The 26,079-nt window shown below is 36.9% G+C and overlaps 1 protein-coding gene across 1 annotated transcript; it reads left to right on the forward strand.

Annotated features, from left to right (window-relative positions):
• Positions 1-5,537: 5,537 nt before the first annotated feature.
• On the forward strand, positions 5,538-25,531 carry LOC145781670 (uncharacterized). The gene is made up of 22 exons (XM_082593345.1): positions 5,538-6,188; positions 7,085-7,192; positions 8,110-8,259; positions 10,278-10,403; positions 10,770-10,880; positions 11,011-11,148; positions 11,787-11,937; positions 12,347-12,475; positions 13,060-13,118; positions 13,358-13,448; positions 14,095-14,276; positions 14,639-14,729; positions 15,376-15,435; positions 15,805-15,878; positions 16,078-16,409; positions 16,747-16,858; positions 17,249-17,315; positions 17,571-17,674; positions 17,876-17,963; positions 18,368-18,503; positions 18,895-19,106; positions 19,572-25,531. The coding sequence occupies exons 1-22, from the start codon at positions 5,538-5,540 to the stop codon at positions 21,899-21,901; spliced, it is 5,502 nt and encodes a 1,833-aa protein (XP_082449471.1). The 3' UTR covers positions 21,902-25,531.
• Positions 25,532-26,079: the final 548 nt, after the last annotated feature.

The following is a 26,079-nucleotide window of genomic DNA, read 5'->3' on the forward strand; positions in this document are numbered from 1 at the left end:
GTTCTGCTGGGAGTTCCTTCCAAATGCCCACCTATTGATGCACATCCCTGGAAAGGTAATTTAATACTAAATCCGATGCATGAAAAATTTAAGTGGCACGTGTTGCGGATTAAAGTTTTATTTCAAGATGTTTGAAGTGGTGTCAATTATGCAAAAATCATATTATTTTAATGTTTATCGTAAATATATCCTCCATCTTTGAAGCGTTCTGCTGGGAGTTCCTTCCAAATGCCCACCTATTGGTGCACATCCCTGGAAAGGTAATTTAATACTAAATCCGATGCATGCAAAATTTAAGTGGCACGTGTTGCAGATTAAAGTTTTATTTCAAGATGTTTGAAGTGGTGTCTATTATGCAAAAATCGTATTATTTTAATGTTTATCGTAAATATATCCTCCATCTTTGGAGCGTTCTGCTGGGAGTTCCTTCCAAATGCCCACCTATTGATGCACATCCCTGGAAAGTTAATTCAATACTAAATCCGATGCATGCAAAATTTAAGTGGCACGTGTTGCGGATTAAAGTTTTATTTCAAGATGTTTGAAGAGGTGTCAATTATGCAAAAATCATATTATTTTAATGTTTATCGTAAATATATCCTCCATCTTTGAAGCGTTCTGCTGGGAGTTCCTTCCAAATGCCCACCTATTGGTGCACATCCCTGGAAAGGTAATTTAATACTGAATCCGATGCATGCAAAATTTAAGTGGCACGTGTTACGGATTAAAGTTTTATTTCAAGATGTTTGAAGAGATGTCTATTATGCAAAATCATATTATTTTAATGTTTATCGTAAATATATCCTCCATCTTTGAAGCGTTCTGCTGGGAGTTCCTTCCAAATGCCCACCTATTGGTGCACATCCCTGGAAAGGTAATTCAATACTGAATCCGATGCATGCAAAATTTAAGTGGCACGTGTTGCGGATTATAGTTCTATTCGAAGATGTTTGAAGTGGTGTCTATTATGCAATAATCGTATTATTTTAATGTTTATCGTAAATATATCCTCCATCTTTGAAGCGTTCTGCTGGGAGTTCCTTCCAAATGCCCACCTATTGATGCACATCCCTGGAAAGGTAATTCAATACTAAATCCGATGCATGCAAAATTTAAGTGGCACGTGTTGCGGATTATAGTTCTATTCAAAGATGTTTGAAGTGGTGTCTATTATGCAAAAATCGTATTATTTTAATGTTTATCGTAAATATATCCTCCATCTTTGGAGCGTTCTGCTGGGAGTTCCTTCGAAATGCCCACCTATTGATGCACATCCCTGGAAAGGTAATTTAATACTAAATCCGATGCATGAAAAATTTAAGTGGCACGTGTTGCGGATTAAAGTTTTATTTCAAGATGTTTGAAGTGGTGTCAATTATGCAAAAATCATATTATTTTAATGTTTATCGTAAATATATCCTCCATCTTTGAAGCGTTCTGCTGGGAGTTCCTTCCAAATGCCCACCTATTGGTGCACATCCCTGGAAAGGTAATTCAATACTAAATCCGATGCATGCAAAATTTAAGTGGCACGTGTTGCGGATTATAGTTCTATTTGAAGATGTTTGAAGTGGTGTCAATTATGCAAAAATCGTATTATTTTAATGTTTATCGTAAATATATCCTCCATCTTTGGAGCGTTCTGCTGGGAGTTCCTTCCAAATGCCCACCTATTGATGCACATCCCTGGAAAGGTAATTCAATACTAAATCCGATGCATGCAAAATTTAAGTGGCACGTGTTGCGGATTAAAGTTTTATTTCAAGATGTTTGAAGTGGTGACAATTATGCAAAAATCGTATTATTTTAATGTTTATCGTAAATATATCCTCCATCTTTGAAGCGTTCTGCTGGGAGTTCCTTCCAAATGCCCACCTATTGGTGCACATCCCTGGAAAGGTAATTCAATACTGAATCCGATGCATGCAAAATTTAAGTGGCACGTGTTGCGGATTATAGTTCTATTCGAAGATGTTTGAAGTGGTGTCTATTATGCAATAATCGTATTATTTTAATGTTTATCGTAAATATATCCTCCATCTTTGAAGCGTTCTGCTGGGAGTTCCTTCCAAATGCCCACCTATTGATGCACATCCCTGGAAAGGTAATTCAATACTAAATCCGATGCATGCAAAATTTAAGTGGCACGTGTTGCGGATTATAGTTCTATTCAAAGATGTTTGAAGTGGTGTCTATTATGCAAAAATCGTATTATTTTAATGTTTATCGTAAATATATCCTCCATCTTTGGAGCGTTCTGCTGGGAGTTCCTTCGAAATGCCCACCTATTGATGCACATCCCTGGAAAGGTAATTTAATACTAAATCCGATGCATGAAAAATTTAAGTGGCACGTGTTGCGGATTAAAGTTTTATTTCAAGATGTTTGAAGTGGTGTCAATTATGCAAAAATCATATTATTTTAATGTTTATCGTAAATATATCCTCCATCTTTGAAGCGTTCTGCTGGGAGTTCCTTCCAAATGCCCACCTATTGGTGCACATCCCTGGAAAGGTAATTCAATACTAAATCCGATGCATGCAAAATTTAAGTGGCACGTGTTGCGGATTATAGTTCTATTTGAAGATGTTTGAAGTGGTGTCAATTATGCAAAAATCGTATTATTTTAATGTTTATCGTAAATATATCCTCCATCTTTGGAGCGTTCTGCTGGGAGTTCCTTCCAAATGCCCACCTATTGATGCACATCCCTGGAAAGGTAATTCAATACTAAATCCGATGCATGCAAAATTTAAGTGGCACGTGTTGCGGATTAAAGTTTTATTTCAAGATGTTTGAAGTGGTGACAATTATGCAAAAATCGTATTATTTTAATGTTTATCGTAAATATATCCTCCATCTTTGAAGCGTTCTGCTGGGAGTTCCTTCCAAATGCCCACCTATTGATGCACATCCCTGGAAAGGTAATTTAATACTGAATCCGATGCATGCAAAATTTAAGTGGCACGTGTTGCGGATTAAAGTTCTATTCGAAGATGTTTGAAGTGGTGTCTATTATGCAAAAATCGTATTATTTTAATGTTTATCGTAAATATATCCTCCATCTTTGAAGCGTTCTGCTGGGAGTTCCTTCCAAATGCCCACCTATTGATGCACATCCCTGGAAAGGTAATTCAATACTAAATCCGATGCATGCAAAATTTAAGTGGCACGTGTTGCGGATTATAGTTCTATTTGAAGATGTTTGAAGTGGTGTCTATTATGCAAAAATCGTATAATTTTAATGTTTATCGTAAATATATCCTCCATCTTTGGAGCGTTCTGCTGGGAGTTCCTTCCAAATGCCCACCTATTGATGCACATCCCTGGAAAGGTAATTTAATACTAAATCCGATGCATGAAAAATTTAAGTGGCACGTGTTGCGGATTAAAGTTTTATTTCAAGATGTTTGAAGTGGTGTCAATTATGCAAAAATCATATTATTTTAATGTTTATCGTAAATATATCCTCCATCTTTGAAGCGTTCTGCTGGGAGTTCCTTCCAAATGCCCACCTATTGGTGCACATCCCTGGAAAGGTAATTTAATACTAAATCCGATGCATGCAAAATTTAAGTGGCACGTGTTGCAGATTAAAGTTTTATTTCAAGATGTTTGAAGTGGTGTCTATTATGCAAAAATCGTATTATTTTAATGTTTATCGTAAATATATCCTCCATCTTTGGAGCGTTCTGCTGGGAGTTCCTTCCAAATGCCCACCTATTGATGCACATCCCTGGAAAGTTAATTCAATACTAAATCCGATGCATGCAAAATTTAAGTGGCACGTGTTGCGGATTAAAGTTTTATTTCAAGATGTTTGAAGAGGTGTCAATTATGCAAAAATCATATTATTTTAATGTTTATCGTAAATATATCCTCCATCTTTGAAGCGTTCTGCTGGGAGTTCCTTCCAAATGCCCACCTATTGGTGCACATCCCTGGAAAGGTAATTTAATACTGAATCCGATGCATGCAAAATTTAAGTGGCACGTGTTACGGATTATAGTTCTATTCGAAGATGTTTGAAGTGGTGTCTATTATGCAAAAATCGTATTATTTTAATGTTTATCGTAAATATATCCTCCATCTTTGGAGCGTTCTGCTGGGAGTTCCTTCCAAATGCCCACCTATTGATGCACATCCCTGGAAAGGCAATTTAATACTAAATCCGATGCATGCAAAATTTAAGTGGCACGTGTTGCGGATTAAAGTTCTATTTGAAGATGTTTGAAGTGGTGTCCATTATGCAAACATCGTATTGTTTTAATGTTTATCGTAAATATATCCTCCATCTTTGAAGCGTTCTGCTGGGAGTTCCTTCCAAATGCCCACCTATTGGTGCACATCCCTGGAAAGGTAATTTAATACTGAATCCGATGCATGCAAAATTTAAGTGGCACGTGTTGCGGATTATAGTTCTATTCGAAGATGTTTGAAGTGGTGTCTATTATGCAAAAATCGTATTATTTTAATGTTTATCGTAAATATATCCTCCATCTTTGGAGCGTTCTGCTGGGAGTTCCTTCCAAATGCCCACCTATTGATGCACATCCCTGGAAAGGTAATTCAATACTAAATCCGATGCATGCAAAATTTAAGTGGCACGTGTTGCGGATTAAAGTTCTATTTGAAGATGTTTGAAGTGGTGTCCATTATGCAAACATCGTATTGTTTTAATGTTTATCGTAAATATATCCTCCATCTTTGAAGCGTTCTGCTGGGAGTTCCTTCCAAATGCCCACCTATTGGTGCACATCCCTGGAAAGGTAATTTAATACTGAATCCGATGCATGTAAAATTTAAGTGGCACGTGTTGCGAGTTATTGTTTTATTTAAGGTTTTTCGAAGCTATGTCAGGTCGCATTTTATGCCTCGCACTTATTCACGGATGACTTTTTTAGGCGGAAAGCGGAAAAACTATTCTGCCAGAATGACGGTGGTAATTAGGTTGCATCCTCCCAAGACCATAGTTTGCACTATGAATGTGCTGCTATACAAATGCTATTATTATTGGATTTAGGCCTAATAAAAACAACAGAACAAAAAAACAAGTTTTCAATTTTTGTGAAAACAAAAGTTGCGAAATAGTAGGCTGGTATTATGCAATCATAAGTAAACAACAATGTCAGTGGCTATTTAAAAGTGTGTAAATGTACAGGTAGACCTATAACTTTATATTGAAATATGATTTTTTAATGACATGTATAACACAGTTCAAAGTTAACAGTCTATGAAATATATTACAGAGTTAGACAATTGTTAAAAAGTTTAAAATTTGAGTTCAAGAAGTTGTTTTTGTATGTAAGAACTGTCAATGCTTGTTTTTGGCAATCAGTTAAAGATATTAACAGTAATGATAAATATACTGTATATAATAAACTCAGAAATTTTTGTTTTTAGATATGGATATCTTCTGGTTAAAAGTACGGTAATTAATTCTCATGATTTGTATATCTTCCTAAATAAGTTTCTACTACTCACCAATTACTATCACCACTTTGTCTTTTTCATCATTTGATTGACAGCAGTCAGCAATGGAAACAACTTCAGCAGACAGCCCACCGCTTCCAAAAAATCTTGAACATACACCAGCCTCCCCTGTTTCTTTGGTTAGTCAAAATGCTACCAGTGATAATCAAACACAAAAACAGGCTGAACTGCCTGAACATACAATGGATGTGTCAGAGTCAAATGAGAGCAATGCAGACAAGAAAGAGAACCCAAGCTTTGCTAAGGAAACAAAACCTGCTGATACACCTGAAATCTCTATGGATGTTGTTCCATCTGGTGATGATAAGTCTTTACCAAAAGAACCACTCACATCCACAATGGAAGTAGAAAACACAAAGGTTGCAGAGACCACTGAAACTCCTAATAAACCTGCAGAAATTCAAACAAGAACCCCATTGCATAAGGAGGATTTTCTTAATTCTCCCATTAGAAGCTTGACTCCTTTGAGTGAAAACTTCGAACAGACATCGCCGATTGAACTGATGGAAACATCTGATGGTTCAGTAAGAATTAAAGGTGATTTAGATCCTTCGCCCATTGCACACTCCTATCATTCTCGTTCTTCATCTCGTTCCCCTAAGTCTTTAAAAGAAGAGTCGTCTGCAAGTCAACTCAGTCCAGCTCTGATAAAATCTAAGAAAAAGCGTCCGCCTCCACCAATAGATGAAAGAGAAGTGAGTTTATTATGTAATAATTTACCTATTTTCCAAAGTGTAATTGTGGTTTATCATTCATGAAGACCATGTGGATTCCAAAGTTGTGTAATGTGTATAATATAGAAAAAAAATATTGTGCTGAATCATTGTAACAACATATGACTTTCAATTAACTCACAATTGAACTTGAAGATGTATGTGGGTCGTGGAAGTTTATTTTTCTTGTTTGCAAATTTAAAGATTATATATATATATGTTCTTATTGTTTTTATTTGAACTTACGATAATAACCTACCGTTTTTACTACTTTCCATTACTTATATAGGCTACTTGAAACTGAAAATGCTCCGAATTGGAAATGAAATGCATTTTGTGTTCATAAAATTGAGAATGACATATTAAAATAAGATGATATTTGCAATGTAGACTAACTACTAACTAGGCTATTCATCAATCACAAACAGTTTGCTGGATTTTGGTCCGATGCAAAATTGGTTATCTTGGTTTTGTTTTATTGAAATTAAGTTTTTTCAGTGAAGTATGAAGTAGCCTATTTCATTTTGTTTCAAATGTAAAATAAAAGTAATTTTGTTTTGTTAACTGAACATAAAACAAACTAAAATTTATGTGTATGACAGGGCACATGATACAATTTAAACTGGGTAGTCTTGAGTCATGTTCATAAAAAATTATTGATTAGCCTACATAAGTCAAGCTCATGAGGGTTACAACAAAACCATTTCAACTTTTGTAAATAAAGTGTATACATATTTTTTTTCTTTTTAAAAAAAATGAATACTTTGATTTGAGCCAGTTCTCGAAGATTAACCTAATTACTGCCCTATTTCAGTTTATTGTGGCCAATTTGAACAAGCCTTACCTTTGAAATAATTTTTGATTCAAAATTCTTTCAGCATGATAAGAATGATTTCTATTGTTGGATATGTCACAAAGAAGGAGAGGTTTTATGCTGTGAATTGTGCCCTCGAGTAGTGCATGCTAAATGCTTGAATATGGATTCAGTGAGTGCATTTCTTTGACATATTCTACATGTTATATTGTTATATTGCTGAATTTTGGATCATCTCAATTTCAGTGTATTGGTTTTAGTTAATATAAATCAAAACATAACGTGTACTAGTACGCAATTTGTTCCACTTTATATTTGGTAGGCTAATCACTAAAAGTATAATTTTACAATTGCTATCACATGCAGTCGAAGCAATTTAAACAATGGAGGAAATATAAAAGTTGGTCTGTTTGAAGGGCTATACATGGTGACCGACGCATTGAGTAGCTCACCAGTTATTGGATTTTTGATTAATTAACTTTTTGAATGTTTATTCTTGTAAACAAAAAAACAAGGATCCTATGCAAACTAAATACAATGCATCAGAACTAGAACCGGAAAAAAAAACTGAGAAATTATATATATATCAAAGACAGGCAAGACACAACAATACCACAGGGTTGAGCATTACAACAGTATATATTTTTTACATATTTACAAAATAGTTTAACATTCAAACGTTTTCGGCTTAACCTTTGAAGCCCTCATCAGGAATCTGAAAATATTGATAAAATGCAATAAATTTCAACTTCTTGAAGGTAACTAGCTAACTAATTGTAAGCATCAAGAAATACGCAGCGGTTAGCTAGTTACCTTCAAGAAGTTGAAATTTATTGCATTTTATCAGTATTTTCAGATTCCTGATGAGGGCTTAGGTTAAGCCGAAAACGTTTGAATGTTAAACTATTTTGTAAATATGTAAAAAATATATACTGTTGTAATGCTCAACCCTGTGGTATTGTTGTGTCTTGCCTGTCTTTGGTATAAAAAAGCAAACTCTCTCCCGAAACTATATTATATATATATAGTTTAATCTTTCTTTAGCACTACGATTTTTTTTTTGCAATAGATACCATTTTTTCATTGCAGGAACCAGAAGGAGACTGGTATTGTCCTGAATGTGAGAAAATCATGGTTGCTGAATGCAAAGAAACCCAATCACGAGCAATGGCCCAGCTTAGCATTGATCAACTCGCTCTGCATTTACGCTATGCTTTGCAAAGAATGAAAACAACTGGGGTAAGTCGTCGAACAAGTTTTGAGTTATTTGCGTGAGTTGTATTAATGTGTGTTTTATGTATATATATATCATATACTCCGTTACTTTAACACAGTATCAAATATTATGACAAAACATTAAGTATGTACCATTTAAACCTCATAATTTTTATTTAAAAAATAATTATATAATCATATACTCCGTTACTTTAACACAGTATCAAATATTATGACAAAACATTAAGTATATACCATTTAAACCTCATAATTTTTATTTAAAAAATAATTATATAATCATATACTCCGTTACTTTAACACAGTATCAAATATTATGACAAAACATTAAGTATGTACCATTTAAACCTCATAATGTTTATTTAAAAAGTAATTATATAATCATATACTCCGTTACTTTAACACAGTATCAAATATTATGACAAAACATTAAGTGTGTACCATTTAAACCTCATAATTTTTATTTAAAAAATATATATATGATCATATACTCCGTTACTTTAACACAGTGTTAAATATTATAACAAAACATTAAGTGTGTACCATTTAAACATCATAATTTTTATTTAAAAAATATATACAGGGTCATCAGTATTTATCGTTACAACTTAAATTGGTTGGATTTATGAAATGAAAGAAAATTTAGAATTTTTGCAAATGTATTATTGTGGAAAAAGCAATAGAGAGTTAATACACAAAATATTATTCAATATGTCCTCCATTTGCGTCAATAACTAGTTGAAGACGTTTAGGAAAAGCCTTGCATGTGTCACGAATTACTTTCTGAGGGACTTTGGCCCACTCCTTCTGCAGTTTCACCTTCAGAGCTTCCAAACTTTGATGGTGAGTGGCCGAGACCTTGCTCTCAAGGTATGACCAAGGAGATTCAGATCGGGGGAAGATGGGGGCCATTCCTCTTTGGGAATGAACTGCGGGACATTCTCGGAAAGCCACTCCTGAATCTTTTTAGCCCCATGTGATGGTGTAGAGTCCTGCTGAAAAGACCAGGGACGTTTTTTGAAGTGCTTCTGGGCCCAGTGCAACAATGCGCCAATGAGGATGTCATCTCGATAGTTTTGCTGGTTCAATTTCACCCCCTGGTCAACAAAAAAGAGGGGTCTTTTACCGGACTCTGTCACGGCTGCCCAGACCATCACTGAGGCGGCACATGGTTTCCTTGTCACCACTTGAGATGCTTCATCCCCATCTCTCGACCAAACCCGATCGTTTTGGGTGTTAAAGTGATGTTCAACATCAAATTTCTTCTCATCACTGAAAACGAGATTGGTAGCATGCCATCCTGAATGCAGGAAAGAAGAATCTAGGATCTTTGGAGTTGTTTATCAACAACTTGAGCAGAAAGTTGTTGTTTCTTGGCATGCTTGAATGGAGACATCTTCAGGTCCTTTTGGAGTAAAGTTGACATGGTCCCATACGACACTCTCGACTCTTTAGCCAGAACCTCGATGGATGAAATAGATTGTAACGCTAAATATTGATGACCCTGTATATAATCATATACTCCGTTACTTTAACGCAGTATCAAATATTATGACAAAACATTAAGTGTGTACCATTTAAACCTCATAATTTTTATTTAAAATATATATATATAATCATATACTCCGTTGCTTTAACACAGTATCAAATATTATGACAAAACATTAAGTATGTACCATTTAAACATCATAATTTTTATTTAAAATATATATATATAATCATATACTCCGTTACTTTAACGCAGTATCAAATATTATGACAAAACATTAAGTGTGTACCATTTAAACCTCATAATTTTTATTTAAAATATATATATATAATCATATACTCCGTTACTTTAACACAGTATCAAATATTATGACAAAACATTAAGTATGTACCATTTAAACCACGTAATTTTTATTTAAAACAATTTAAACTAATCGTATCTTTAAATTGTTACTGGTTCGATCTTGGTGCCAGAAAGTTTGTAAGTTGTCGTTGCATATTTGTAATTTTACTTAAAATTAACCATATATTTTCAGTGTGAACCTTTCCTTGAGCCTGTCAACACCAAGGAATTTCCAGATTATCTTGGATATGTGTTTCATCCTATGGACATTAGTACGTTAGAAAAGAACATCAAAAAGAGAACATATGGATGCACTGAGGTTGTGATAGTGAAACTATAAATTTTTGGTTGTTGATAATGTAATTAGTATTTATCAACTTCATTTTTGTGACCGTATATTTGCTGAAAAACCTAAAGTGTTAATGAAAAAATTGAAAGAGTTCAATCAGAAAATGTTTAATTTTTCTTCCACTTTTTTCTGAACATAATGACCGTTAACATAAAGTTATTTGAACCGTACGTTTTCAATAAAAACTGAATAGTACATTAGTACAATCAATATATGTCATACACTCTATATATCAGCATTGTGACTTTTGTTTTTATCTTACACTTGACTGTTTAAAACAGGTCGCTTTATTGCTGTTTTTCATTCCATATATTCAGTTGGTATTATTTATTGCAGGCCTTCATTGCTGATGTCAAATGGATACAGCACAATTGCATCATATATAATGGCCACAACACCAAGCTCACTCAGATTGCAAAAACTATAACTAAAATAGCTCAACACGAGGTATAGAACAATCATTGTTTGTTTATACATTAATAAAGTATTTATATGAAGATAGGTCACTCATATTGATGTACATTCTGTAAATCTTTGCCTTTTGACGTCGATAAGATCAATGTTTTTGTCTATTTAGATGAACGAGATAGAAGTTTGTCCGGAATGTTACCTGAATGCTTGCCGGAAACGTGAAAAGTGGTTTTGTGAGCCGTGCAAAGATATTCACATTCTTGTGTGGGCTAAATTACAAGGATTTCCTCACTGGCCTGCTAAAGTATGTTAACCTTGTTTAGACAATCAGACAATAAAGCACATCCTCACCAACTGCTCCCTTAGCCCTTTCTGTGACGACAACGACATAAAAAAGCGTTACAAACAAGCTCATATACCTGGCTTCGACACTGACGTGACAAGCTATGAATGAGTCTTGTTTTGTATTAATTTTAGGGCCATACAGTTGAGGGCGGTGGGATGGCGCAACGGATAAGGCGTTGGCTTTCCAATAATGTGAACCTGGTTCGACTCCCGGCTTCAGCTAGTTGTTAAAAAACACTGCTCACCTCTACCCAGGTACCCAGGGTATAATAAATTGGGTGGGCATAATTGCTGAAGGAAAGGCGGCCGAAAGAATCAAAACAATAAGAACATCGTTCAAGGAAGTGGTGGCCACCTTACTCTTGTTAGTCCTGAGGGCTTAGTACGAGAAACTTATCTTCTCATACCAACACTTGAATCAAGTATTGGACCACCTTTACATGCAGTTGACTCTTGAGTAGCCTACTTTGTATGTGAAGTCATCGATCTTTCCATTCAATACTGCTTTCCATCTCAACGAGTCGATTCTATTGCAGCCTTTGTTTCGTTGTGGTTCAAATTCACAGCTGCTCAAAGTATCCTCGCTTTCTTGTACAGGCTTTGCGAATAGAAAAAGGAGCAGTTGACGTCAGGTTTTTCGGCCAGCACGATCGCGCTTGGGTCGCTGTATCCGGATGTTATCTCATGTCGAAAGAGATGCCTCATCCGGTCAAGAATAAGAAAAAGGGGAGAGGCCCTGGTGCAAAAGGTAAAATTGGACGGTTGAAGTTTAAATTTTCCTCCACAATAAGTAGTCTTTTCTGAACTTTTTGCTTGGTTTGTAATGTATTTTGTACGATTTTTAAACATGTGTTGCCTACTTTGATAATGAGAAAACAGTAAATCAGTAATTGTAAACGTGTTTCAAGCTTAATGATATTTCCGTGATTAACAATCAACTTCATAATAAAAGTTTATAAATTTTTGAAGCGTTGTTAAGATTTTCAACAACAAGCAAGGAAATGTTTTGTCACCGAAACTGGGCGAATCTCAAGTTTCGCCACTTCTAGTAGTCGCCTAGTTGACATGTGGTTTGAATAGAAAGCAGCCTCTATTTTATCACCAATAAAGTTAACATACCCGGTGCAAAAGTAACAGCCAGTCAACTTGCTTCTTAGGTGGGCTCGATAATGCGTTACAAGAGATGCAGTGTTACATTGATAACGTTATTCGAAAAACTGGAACCTTCGAATACAACCCTCCCCGGACCCCGCTCACCCATCTGGATATGTGCAGAAAACCTACCGGTATGAGCACGCGTGTGATGTATCAAAACATTTCACCTGATGTCATGTCATTGTCATGTTGTTGCTTAATCGAAGTGTAAACGTGACACCCTGCTGCACTTACACTGAGTTTTCAACGTCTAGATTCTAAGGAGTGTATCAAATGTGAAAATAACGCAATTCTCTCTCCATTTTGCTTCAAAGAAGCCTGGTCTTCATCCCGAAACATCAGGGTCGACCAGTTGTCTGCAGTGACTCTCCATTACTCACTATCATTGGCATCTCCAAATTTCTTTTTTTCAAGTCATCCTGCACAGTGTCTTCCTATGTTTTCTTTAGTCTTCCTTTTTTCATCAATTGTAACAGATGATTTGCTGTTACGTAACCATAAACGGACACAAGTGTGAAATTGCAGAAGTAGAAAGACTGAATTTATTTTACTGTAGAATCTAGATCAAAAACTGTTCGTAAATGCTGTATGCGCTTGCGAGGTAATTCATGTCGTCACGCTACAAAGAATAACCAAATAGCTTTGCAAGACGTGACGTGGTATGCTGTAAAATCGCTTCATATCTGCGAAAAATACCACGCGGTCTGTGTTTCAGGAACAAAAGTCCATGCGAAGTTGTCGACCAGTCAAGGGCTGCCCGTATCTGCCTCATCGGTTAGTTTGCTTACAAAAAAGGTTGTTTCTGCTAGATAGTCATACACATGTCTTACTGGTGTTTGTATGACGAGGAGTGTTTTCTTATTCATTGCGTGTCTTGTTTAAAATTGTTTTGCTCAATGGACTTCAAACTTTCAAGGTTATTGAATTTTTTTACAAATTAACCTTTTAATATTACATGTGCATAAGTTATGACAAAATATGGTTAACGCCTTGACAAATCTGCTATTTTTTAGATCACAGTCAAAAAAGAAATGCTCGAAGAAGAGAAAGAAAAAACAAACTCATCAGTAAAATCCGCTTTAGGTGATCGTGTCTTAAAGATAGGTAAGAAATCCAGTAGATATCAACTTTAGCTTTTTCTGTAATGCAGAAGATATAATAACAAGTTCAACAACAGTTATAACAAGATATGAATTTATAACATCAGCAACAAGTGATTCTATTTGAATAAGAACTGAAGATGCTCATTATGTAGCGAAATATATATTCTTTTTAAACATGAGGCTGGTTGAACTTTATTTTAATAATTCTCAAACAAAATCAGCAACAAGGTATGATTTTTTTCATTATAAAAACTCTCATTTTCTAACTTTCATTTTTTTGGATAGTTTACGTGTTTAAAATGGTACGACAGGGTAACAATTTAACCAGATGAAAATTGTCCTGGCAAATCGATCTGAACTTACATTGATAGAAATCATTGCTGGAAATAAATCTTTTTTATGTCTATTAAATGTCGATTGTTTTTACTTAGTAAAAGGGAGGACCTTCGTCAGAATTATTTACTTTTCTAGCAATAGTTGGAAAATCCACCCGCTTCTTAAGCAAGTAAAGCAGCAACACGTCAATTGTTGACGGTTCACACACCTGCCAATATAAATCATCCGATCGAACGACGTGAAATACCAAATTTTGATGATACAAATTTATTATTGCGATTTTTAATCAGACGTTGCTCTTTATGTTGTAGCCACAAATGTGAACTTGACAACAGTTAGTGTCCCTCCGAAAAAGTCAAAAGTTGTTACCACTAGTGGCGCTCATCCCCAGAAAGGTTGCCGGCCGTACACGCCGAAGAAGAAGGCTTCGCTTGCTCTGTTGGAAAAAACAATTGAGTCTTGTAAAGCCTCGCTCCGAGATACTGTGGAAAGCGTGAGTGTGGTTGATGGATTTACTTTGAATGTTTAGCTTCACGTGTTTGGTGTTCGTACAAATTAAGCAACGCAAGTTCTTCCTACATTTTTTTTCTTAAAACAACTTAAATTTGATTAGTTCTTTTATCTCTAAATTACATGAAAAGATACGTTGGAATTGAATTTTTGCAAGTCATGCTTTAGAAGTAGAAACTGATCTCGGCGACAAAATGGAGGTTATCGGCCTGGCTACCTTGAAACGGTGTCAAAACGGCAATTTTTGTCAGCTGGTATGGGCGAAATACGACGTGCATCGATAACTTGTGCTGTGCTAGAATCAAATAATAACAAACGACTCTATCAAAGATTATTTCCCATTAGCAGGAAAGCGACGACTCGACCTTTGACTCCGATTCTAGCTTTGAATCTGAAAGCGAGTCAGTCGCCACAGACAAGTCCACTCCTGACAAAGGTACGCGGTGCATGAACGTATTCCAAACTTAGCCATGAAGTTGCTTAACCTGCTTTCAGTGCTGTGTCCATTTGTGTGCGAATTGCACATCGCACTGTCAGTCTGTCTAGATAAGAGAATTGGTGACGTGTGAAAGGGTTGCATTGAGCAAAGCAGTTAAAGGGCTTATTTTTTTAGGCGACCGTCCTAATTTTTCTTTTTGTTTTACATCTCATTTCTCAGATGACGGGGTAGTAAAACAATCGTAATGACAAATGCAAATGTCAAGTTATTCTCTTCTGGGTTCACGTGACGTGTTAGCATGGTCACACCAACCCAAGAAGACGTTAGCTCTTTTACGTTTGTTATATTTTTTATGTTTATGACAATCAATGTATAATTATATTGTTGAGGACAGTTAGACCCGCACTTTAGAAACGAAACCGTGTCTTTTGTTATACACTTTTTCACTAGTGGACGTAAGCTTAAAATCAACTAATTTATTAATTGATTCTGTTATGATCTTTTATGAACGCAAGTATTGTGAGTGAAACTAAATGCTCCAAATCACTTGGTTAATTTATAATTATGCTTTGGTTGGATGGTTTAACAAGCGGTATGACGCGTTGGCAATGTCAGCTCAACATGATACTATTATTACAAACAGAAGGAAAGGGACTGGGTTCGAAAAAGGTTGACGAGAAAACCGAAAAGCCAACCGAGAAAGGCAAGTGCCTTGTGAAAACGCATAGCTTCAATGAACAGTCATGTAAAATGTTATCTGGTATGTCTGAATCGTGTTGTTAGAGTCTTTGTATCTCCACTTTGGCTACGTGGCACTCCCTGCTAGTGTGAGCGCAACCAAAGGCAAACCGTTTTTAAATCGTACTTTGTTCGGTGCAGTTATCCAATCAGCAAAAATGGCTGTTTTTGCATCAGATTTTGGTGGCAGGAAGTGCAGGCAAAAGAAAAGTTTTGTTGCAAATACTTGTCCATTGTAAACACGTAAAACTAAACAACTGTGCATGAAATTTTCTATGGCGTCTTGCCATATTATTAAAATACTAAGTGTAAAGTTTATAATTGGGAATTTCAGGCTCAAATTTGACAGAAGCTAGCCAAAAGCTTGTCATTGATGAACCGGGGAATGAAAATGCATCTAAGAAAAAGGTAGCATAAATTTACGTTGATATACAAAACTAACACAAACTTGGTATAAAGCATTCATTAAAGACTTATGTTAAAGTTTTACACTAATCTAACCAAGATGAACTTATTTTTGCAGCATATGTTAGCACTGTTTCTATGTGGCAACGACTAGGTGTAATGTGAATACCAACCACCTCAACTCGCATTTTTGCAATTTCAGGATACGCCCCTTTCTGGACTGGTTGAGAAAGGCTTGATTAAAGTGAAAAAGCGTATAGAAGTCCCCCTTAAAACTGGCACCAAGACCAAGTCCATATTGTTGATTAAGGAAACAGATTCGCCCAAGAAAGCAACCGTTTCTCGCTCAATGGCAAGCTTAGGAATCAAGCGCAAGCTTCCGGGTGATTCCCCTCAGGCTGCTGCGTCAAGCAATAAACTCCGTAAAGTCGATACGTCAGCGAGCGCGGCAAAGTCTGACCGAGCTAACCCCACGTCACAGAAAGCTGCTGGAAAGATCCAATCTTCTTTCAAAGAAAAGAAAAAATACAATTTGTACGTATCGTTGGTGTGATATCGCTGAAGAAAAACTAAGAAACGATACCTTTTATCGTTCTGCGGTATGTAGGCACCTTAACTTCGGATATATATAAATTTTTCGATTTAACTTGGCATTAGTTTCATAATCAATTAATTACACAAAAATATAACACACAAAAGCAGAAAATATTCTTTCAGTGGTTTAACTTAGGTTTACCCACATATAAATTATTGATCTGTTTCCCTATCTTTGCTGATGGATGCGTCATTGACTTAATGCAGATCATGAAGATATCTGTCCCAATTGTAAAATTTGCTTTTCAATGCTGAAATAAAACTCCCATCTTTGCAGGGGTGACGACAAGACGAAAAGGCAGCCTGATAATTCTTCGTCAAAACCCATCAAGGCTGGCAACCTTTCATTGTCTGCTGGTAACCTTCTCAAGAAAGTTCATCCTTTGGAGGTTTGGCATTTGTGTTTCACAAAAGCATTTTAAATCATAAGCTCAGTATCTAAAATTTTATCGTTTTTGTCCTGCAAAATGGAAGTAAACATGTAGAATTGAAATACAATACTTGCATTTTTGCGGCTTTATTGAGGTTGTGCTGTCGCTACGTTTTCTAGTCTGTCTCATTTTTTTTTTTCGAATCCAATTATCAGTTCTGTTTTAATCTCTTCACTTCATTGTCCATCTGCTTCTCCCTTCCCGGGTTGCTGTGGCAGCTTTCGGCCTCCAACCTTCTAATTGTCAGCCATGCCGAAAATCACCATGGCGTTGCATCCAAACATTTCCGGATTATAGATTTGTTAAGGTTGTAAGTAACAAAATCGTAATTTTTGCCACACATATCAGGCTTCCACGACCAAGAAACCCCAAAGCTCAATAACCATCATGAAAACCCGCCACGACGACGATCAAGGTGAATATGGAATATTGTCCTGTTCATTATTTCATGCTTGCTGTTTGAGTTTACTGCGTGGCCAGCGATATTGCTTGTTGGTATTATCGACGGTAAAAACTGTAACAAGTAAACTTGTATAAGTAACGTTACTCTTTGCCGCCGACTCATTGATACGTTCTAAGTAAATTTTTCTGCTTAGTTTTGTCATAATAACAATTTTGAAAAACTTGCCAGTAGAGATTTCCGTATTCATATCCCACCTGCTTTTCCTAGAAAAACCCGATTTAAAGTCTGCCGCAAAGTTGTTGGCCAGAAAAGTGATGACGAGAAAGCAAGGGATGGTGCAGGGGAAGCCTAAAAGCATTCTCCAGCCCGTGGTATGTGATCACTAACAGGTGTATGGTTTTGCAAGAAAGTTTTACCTTTATTTTTTGTTGTTTAACATATCTCCAATAACTTTCCCTTTTTATATCGTTGAAACCAAACGTTAGAACGATGTAAAACGGTATATTTTAACATAAAAAAGTAAAAGTTGGAATGTGCACCAACTAATCCACACCATTCATTGTATTTCAAAGGTTAAACCGCCTGTTGCAACTGCTGCTAAGAAATTATCATCATTCACCATCCCCAAACATAAGCCATCAACTGCAACTACGGAAACCGGTAAATACTGCCTAGCTAAACGTTCTCATGAAGAAATCCAATGCTCATTGCTCAATAAATGTATTTTTGACTGCGCCCACTTGCTTACTCTATTAAATGTCTCATCACTGCTCTTTTTTCACAATTTCCAATGTCCTGTTGATTTGAATTAAATCTTTAGGCATTATTTCCCACCGTCAATATGTAAACCATGTTAAAATTTCTACATGGGTACAAATTTTGTATTTCGCAAATGATTTGATTTTGAAGTGTGTTGGCGGAAAAGCCGACACGTCCATCTATATCTCAACATGCATCATTTCGAAACTATACATTAAGAAATTCTCGAGTTTTGGAATCTTGTAAAATTCGAATTTTCTTTATCGTCTCATCACGGGTTTTAAAACTCGAACTGTCGTCCACAGATCCACCGGCGCTCAGTGTCAAAGTGAGCATCGATCCACCTGCCAGCCAAGCTGCACCCGTTAGTGATTCAAACGTCCAGGCCAAGGTCCCTGCGATTGACCTTCCAATGCAGAAGTTAAAGAAATATAGTGATAAGTAAGAGATCCCTTGAGGCATGTTTGATTGGAACTGGCATGACAAAAACTGTTTTACACTTCCCAATGTTGTGTAGCTGTAGCTTACAAGTTAACTACTTTTTTACTTCGACTATAATCCCCACTTATTAGCCCCACCTCTAGACCGGACAATTCTGGGCTTATTAAGCGGGGCTGAGTTAATGTTAGCCTACTAAGCGGGGGCGTTTCTCTGTCACTTCTATACATTCAGTAACTTCGGACCTAACAAAATGGAGCTTAATAAGCGAGGACTACTGTCATAGTAATACAGTTATAATAATGTGCCTTGAATACCTTTTAAAGTTAAAAAGTTCCATTTAGCTATAAAATGGAAAGATTCTTACTTTCGTCACTGTCTCTAACATTAACAGGGTGATGCAGAACATGCAGGAAGTGCTTGCTGACGTCTACGAGGACATGGTGGTCATGTTCCAGTCCACGCAACATGGCGGCAACCCGCCCGCAGCTTTTGTGGGATCTGCTGACGTCAGTGCCAGCCACCAAGTGTCGAAAATGAGGCTAGAGCTGGAACAACTCAAGTGGATGCATCAGCAGGAGATGGCCGAACTGCAGCATAATCACGGTGCGTCGAAACTTTTTTGCTGTTTATGTTTGCATCTGGAGCTGACTGGTTTCCCAGTTTGTATGTTGTTCAAAATTTTAATAACTAATTTTTTTGGCTTTTCAAAGAGTTATGTTGCGTTTTGTAGAATAGAAACATACTCTTTGTGGAAAAGTTAACAACGCAATGCGTTAAGACAATTATTAACATGCTAAAAACTTTAAAACTGACCAAAGTTACGTTTTTCATCGCGAATAAAGGAAATTTCACTTCGGGCTAGCAAAAGCTGCTCTTTCCGCATAGTTTGTTTTACCGTGAAACGCGCCTAAAGAAATGTTGTACCAAAATGCGGAACATTCACGTCGATTTTTGTGGTGAAGTTTGTCTCGAGCTATAAATTTTTGTGCAGAGTTGTGTTTTAGAATCGTCTATCTGGGTTGTTGCTGGTCTGGTTTAATTATTCTCGTTATTGTTTTTTATTTGCAGATCTAACGATTGCGGAAATTCGTCAAAGCTTAGAAAATGAAAAACTGCTTTTCATCGACGTTGCCAAACGGAAAAATGACGCTGAAAAGGGAAAGGCGGTTGAAGAAGCAAAAAAGAAGCAATGGTGCGCCAATTGTGGCAAGGAGGCGATATTCTACTGCTGCTGGAATACAAGCTACTGTGATTATCCTTGCCAGCAGCTGCACTGGCCGAAACATATGCCGACATGTTCCCAGACCCGAGACCGGGGTGCGACTGCACCAAACGGCCAAAAAATCCAAGTTCCACCCACTCCTACATCACCTCCGAAAACGATGGAGTCAAAGTCAATCCCTAAACCTTCTGCTGAGTCTAAACCTGACCCAAAAGACGTTCCCATGATTGATGAAGACGACGACGATCATAGCGATACCGACATGATGGTAATCGATGAGACCGTTCACAAGGAAGTTAGCGACCCCGCCGCTGAGTTAATGTCACCTCAGTCTCCAGAAGCTGAAGCCGACTCTGGTAAGAAAACTGTGACGTCAGAGGCGGTTGTGACGCAGACCGAGACAGATACAACCTCATCTGCTTCAACGATTGCGAAATCGGTTTCACCAGAAACTCCACCCGATGCTAACGTCAGTAAAACCTCGAGTGCTATTCGCCCTTTCTCCGTAGTGTCTGTGCTCGCTAGTGAGGCTAAAATTAAAAATTTACCGCTCAGATCAACATCCCCAAGCGTGTCTACAGCCTCTAATGTGGCACCTACCAAAGTTGTGCCTTCGAAATTAATTGATGACATATTTTTGAAAGTTCACAAAACAAGTGATATCCCATCCACCGATGCTCAGCCAACTCCACCAGTGGACACGCCAAGTATTGCCTCATTGAAAAGTATTCTCGACAGCGTTTCGTCTCCGACTACCACAAGTACAACGGATAGTAACAAAATTCCCACCACAACGTTCGCAAACGTTGATAAGACATCTTCCAAGAGTCCAAACAAGCCCACTGGTAGTTCACAAGAAAGCAAAGCCCACTCTTCTGGCTCCAAGGTTAGCGCGATCGGAGAGCGACTTTTAAAGGCGAAAACTAAACCTGCCGATAGCGATTCGGTCTCCATTGCAACTGACGCCACATCTTCTTCCATTTCGTCTTCTGGTAAAGCAGCCGCGACATCGACGACAGACACTGAAAAAAGTTTTCGAACTGAAACTATGCCGGAAGACAGTCAAGCTGAAAGTGAAGTATCTTGCGAAGTAAAAGCAGTTGTTGATAGTGCCAACGATGACAAAAAAACGCAAAAAGAAACCACTAAAGCTGAAAATAAAATATCAGAAGTTGATAAAACGCAGAAAGAAACCGCTGAATCTGAAAGTAAAATATCAGACATTGATAAAACGCAAAAAGAAACCGCTGAATCTGAAAGTAAAATATCAGAAATTGATAAAAAGCAGAAAATAACCGCTGAATCTGAAAGTAAAATATCAGAAATTGATAAAACGCAGAAAGAAACCGCTGAATTTGAAAGTAAAATATCAGAAATTGATAAAAAGCAGAAAAAAAACGCTGAATCTGAAAGTAAAATATCAGAAATTGATAAAAAACAGAAAATAAACGCTGAATCTGAAAGTAAAATATCAGAAATTGATAAAACGCGGAAAGAAACCGCTGAATCTGAAAAGAAAATATCAGAAGTTGATTCTAAAACACAAAATGGCTCAGATTTTTCTCCAGCTCCTGAACTATCGGGTAAACTTTCTCAAACTTCATCCGATGATGTACTCGTACCATCTCCTGAGGTTAAAGCCACTAATGTGGATAAACCTGGGGAGGAAGTTTCAGCAAAGAGTCCAAAAGAACGAGAGGATACGAAACAAAATGTGGAAAAAAGTCCCAATGAGCAAGAAGAAGTCACAAAGCAGCAAGCATCACCTTCCACAGCAGCACCAGCAGCTTGTTCAAGCCCTGGTTTTCCCACGCCGATACCAACTAGCGCAGAACCTGCTCCTTCTGTTACTCAGTCCGTATCAATTACACCTGCTTCCTCTTCTTCTTTGTCTCACCAAGCTAACGTCGATGCATCCGGAGATGAGGACAAGAAGAAAAGTGAAAATGCTCCAAGTGACGTTTCTCCATCTTCGCCTTTTGCAGCTGATACGTCATCAATGCTTTGTGACGTTTCCTCTCCTGTGTTCACTGACCCGTATCTTTCTTCGCTGCCGCAAAGAACCACAGCATCGACAAAGCAAGTCGATCCCGCTGAGGAAAAAAGCGACCACAATACTGAGGCCATGGAAACTGAAGATTCAGTGACTCCAAAATCTGAACCTCAAACGCGTTGAAAAACAGTCCTTTTCACATCGATTCAATGTCTGCAGACGCGAAAACGACCGGTTTTCCTTTATGCGTCAAATTTAAAAAGTTTATTTTACGTTCTGTGAATCGCGTTTCCATGTCAGAACTAACATCTAAAACCAGAAGTTTTGAGGCCAAGCGTTTTCTCTGCAGCCTTTTCAATTTTTCTTTTAAGCATTTTCTGGTTACCTTCAAAATTGTTACCAACTCCTGTAACGTACAAAGTTGTTCTCTATTCAAACTACTGATTGCATTGCTCTTTTAGAAGGTTAAGTTAAAAATGTATTGAAGGCACTGCGTCTAATCCTGTAATGTATTCCTAACAAAACGAAGATGAACACAGTTTAGTTTTCGAAATGTTTGCTGAACGTGAGTTTATTATCTGCATTTTGGTCTTTTTATTTTTTGATTAAAAAACCAGAAGTGTTTTTAAACAACTGCAGCTGAGCAGAGAACGAATGCTTTGATAACTTTGTAAGCTTTCACACTGGCAGCCCTGTTGTATTCAACTGATTTGATAGTACTTCGCATGCGCTCTGCCATCATTGTGCCGATTAAAACTTGAGCGCATTCATCGTTGTAAACATGCTTGTAAGCTTTGGTGCAATTTTTGATTAAATGAACGCCCCATACAAAATCCATCATTGTTACATCGATTCAACGTCTGCAGACGTTCAACCAAGTAACCAAGTAGCACTGATGCATTTTGTGGCTACTGAATTATATTTATGCAATGTATATTTGCTGCATGCGTTAAAAGAACTTGTTCGTTTTTGTTTCAAATCGTTCGCATTTTCTGGGGGTGGGAGACGTGCCCTATGCTGTTGTCGAATTTCCACTTATCCAAAAAATTAAGTTTACAAGTCCTATGGTTGATGCACATACGCCTGGAAATAGGAATGTGTATTTGATGTTTTCAGATGTCAAAAAGTTGCAAATCATGGTCGGATTTATGTGGTTGATGGGTTGCATTCGTCTCACGGAATTTGAACGATTTACAATGGCAATGAAATCCTAGTTTATAAAAAGTACAAACTGTGGTGCGAAGAACAAACAACTTCATCAGCTTTGTTTTTGATGTCGCTTTTTGTTTTAAAGCTAAATGTCATTCGAGCCAATAATTTTAAAAGGAATTCGAAACTCCCTACCAAAGGCATTTGATCCAAAAATTTTTTTTTTCATGCGTAAAGTTTGGCTGGAACGAATAATAGAATAGTAGTTGTATATCATGTCTAGGATAGCGTATACTGAGAATTCCTTCTCAATAGCTTAAACCTTTGCTTGTAGCCCAAAACCAGCTTAGAATTTGCAAAACTGAACAAAACGAATTCAAACCGATTTTTCAACTCATCAGTGCAACTGAATGCACCGATACACTCACCAAGCAATTCCACTTGCAATGCTCCTGATGGTATACGTCGATCAAGTGTGCACGATTATTTTACACATTTTAAGCACACCTGAATTTGTGACAGTTCATTATCCACATTCTTGATGTACTTTCGTCTGCCATCGCTTGAAAAATGAATTTGCTGATGCTGCTTTTCCTCTAATTAAGCCTTTTCATCCATGACGGCCATTGACATTTGACATCCATGACGTCATTCACCACTCGGCTGCATAGCCGAATGGTTGCATAGCCGAATGGTGAAAGCCCTGGAACGACGTTCGAAAAGGAGCCGGTTCGACACCGTTCAAGAGCATGCGGCTGTGTCGACACTTAAAGGCATACCTGAACGTGGTCACGAAGATTGGCACTTTGCCTTTATGTGCACTTATCTAAATCTTCAATCACCGGGCGTACACCTGGATACGACAAACAAACAAAAAACATCCATGACCGTGTAGTTCTTAGAATACCCAGCCACTAAGTTCTTTTTTGCATTGATCAAAACAATTTAATAACGTTTTTTTTCTAGTTGGGTAGGCTACTCAATCGGAGAAACTGTCAAAGTTTGTGTGTTTGTTTTAATGTATTTCATCATCGTTTTTATGTGAATTTCTGCATGGGTTCGTTTAGTATCGCTGTAAGTAAGTTTTACACGCAAGAAGTTTATGATGATGCATATTTTCATATCGCGCTTTCACGATTATAGTTTTGTTTGTGAACGGGCACCTGCAAAGCTGCTGAGTGAAGATTTGTTTTAAATTAGGAATTGGTTTCATCCCTGCATGAATCGTAAAAATCAAAAGTGTTGCTTGAATTTGGGTGCAACTGGCAATCACGTTACGGGTACATCACTTCCTTTGTTTTTAAAGTTTTTAATACAAAATTAAAGAATAAAATAATTGTACCGACCGCAATTCTCTCTGAACAGGCGTTGCCCCAACTGATAATTTTTTCAGGCAGCAAGTCAGCAAAACTGCAAATCACGTCTACAGACGTTGAATCAATGTACAAAATGACGATTTGCTGTTTAGGTTGCTGCCTGGTGTAACAACAGGTTTTTGAGAGCCGAGTAATTTGATTGATTACAGCTTCAACAGCGCTAGTGTTGAAGCAAACAAAATTCACTAAACCTCAGCGCACAACAAACTCAAATCACCTGTTTGATTCATTTTGACGTCACGTTAAAAGTACGAAAATGATATTTAACATCACAAATTGAATACAATCAGGAATGTACCAGTGCAAAACATACAATTCAACCTGCGCACTAGTGCACAGCGCACCACTGCCACTTTTGTTTACTCCAATCACTCGCTTGTAACTGAAAAATGCGAACAAGTTTGCTGAGTTTTTAGTAAAATGTTGCGTACCTCAATGACTTTTGTGGGGTTGAGATTGCACTTTGTACTGTATTTGTTCTCAACACATCTTACACGTGAATAATGTTTGAAGATCGACTGCTCTGGTACAATCCGCTTTCAAATTATCAATATCAAGTCAACATTAATAGGCTAAATGGCAAACTTTATTTACAATTTAATGCAATCATGTTTTGATTAGTCAGAGGTTAGCTGAGGTAATCTTTGGTGAATCTCTGTTTTTCTGGATTTGTGTTTTAATCTTGCAAACTTTAGTCTACGTTTGATGTAGGCTATCTATCTTTGGACACGATATTTCACGTATGTCGGTTCGACTTGTTTTTGTTTCTGGCTATCAGTAATGAAAACAAATAAGTTACACAAGACCAATTGCCAAAACACAGCAGATAGCTAGAAAACAGTAAAGGCGAACTGGCGCGTGAGCGAGGCAGAAATAAGAAGCCAAGTTTTAAAAGGTTTGACACCGTTCAAACGTCTGCGTGATTGATTTGTAAAGCCCTACGATGCTTTTGTGGAAAAGCTATAACTCTACAATATCTTAGAACTTTAAAGAAAAGAATTTATAAATTAATCATGCAAACGTTTGAGCGGTTCATTTTTACAATATTTTGAAAACTTGAATTCGCGAAATCTTAAAAAATCATGTTTGGAAGAAACAAAAGTCAAAAATATTGCATTCGCCTGGCATTTTTGACTAAAAACCAAACTTTTTTTGACCTTATTTTGAAAATTGAATGAGGCTGTTCACCAGGCATTAAATTAAATAATATGAGATGTTCAGCTTAATTTGCACCAGTAGAACATCTCATATTATTTGACCTTATTTTTTTGTTTTATCAAATAAAGTAACTCCTAAATGAGCAGAGTCGTGAATTTATAGGGTAACTCCAAGTCCATAGAAGTTGAAGTGTCAAGGTACATCAACAGAGATGGCGTTTCGACTGGTGGAAGTAGGCTATAACGTAAACCCACGTTAAGTAATGTCCAGATCCACACGCCTGACATTTGATGTGACAGGGCGAAGATTCTCTGCCTACACTTCCATTTTAATTCATGCAAATAATTGGAAACCATTTTCTGTTTTGCAAACTAAATCCTATTTACAGCCTTAGGTCGGTTAGGACTTGCAAGGAGACTATGTCAGCCTTAGTGCGCTTATTGACTGTAGCTTACTCAGAAAATTGTAACTTTGATACAAAACGTTAGAAGCTGTTTTCTGTTCATAAAAATAAAGCTAAATAAGCTGATTACATAAATAGGGTTATTGTTCGATGCAGTTGAATTTTCGTGAATAGGCAAACATAGACAGCAGTTACTCATGAAGGTTAATAATTAACTTATTAAATAACACATTTGTTAAAGGAAGATTAGCGAGAAGTTATGAAAAATAAGTAGC

The sequence above is a fragment of the Aplidium turbinatum genome, chromosome 13 (assembly GCF_918807975.1).
Source record: "Aplidium turbinatum chromosome 13, kaAplTurb1.1, whole genome shotgun sequence".
Lineage (NCBI taxonomy): Eukaryota > Metazoa > Chordata > Ascidiacea > Aplousobranchia > Polyclinidae > Aplidium > Aplidium turbinatum.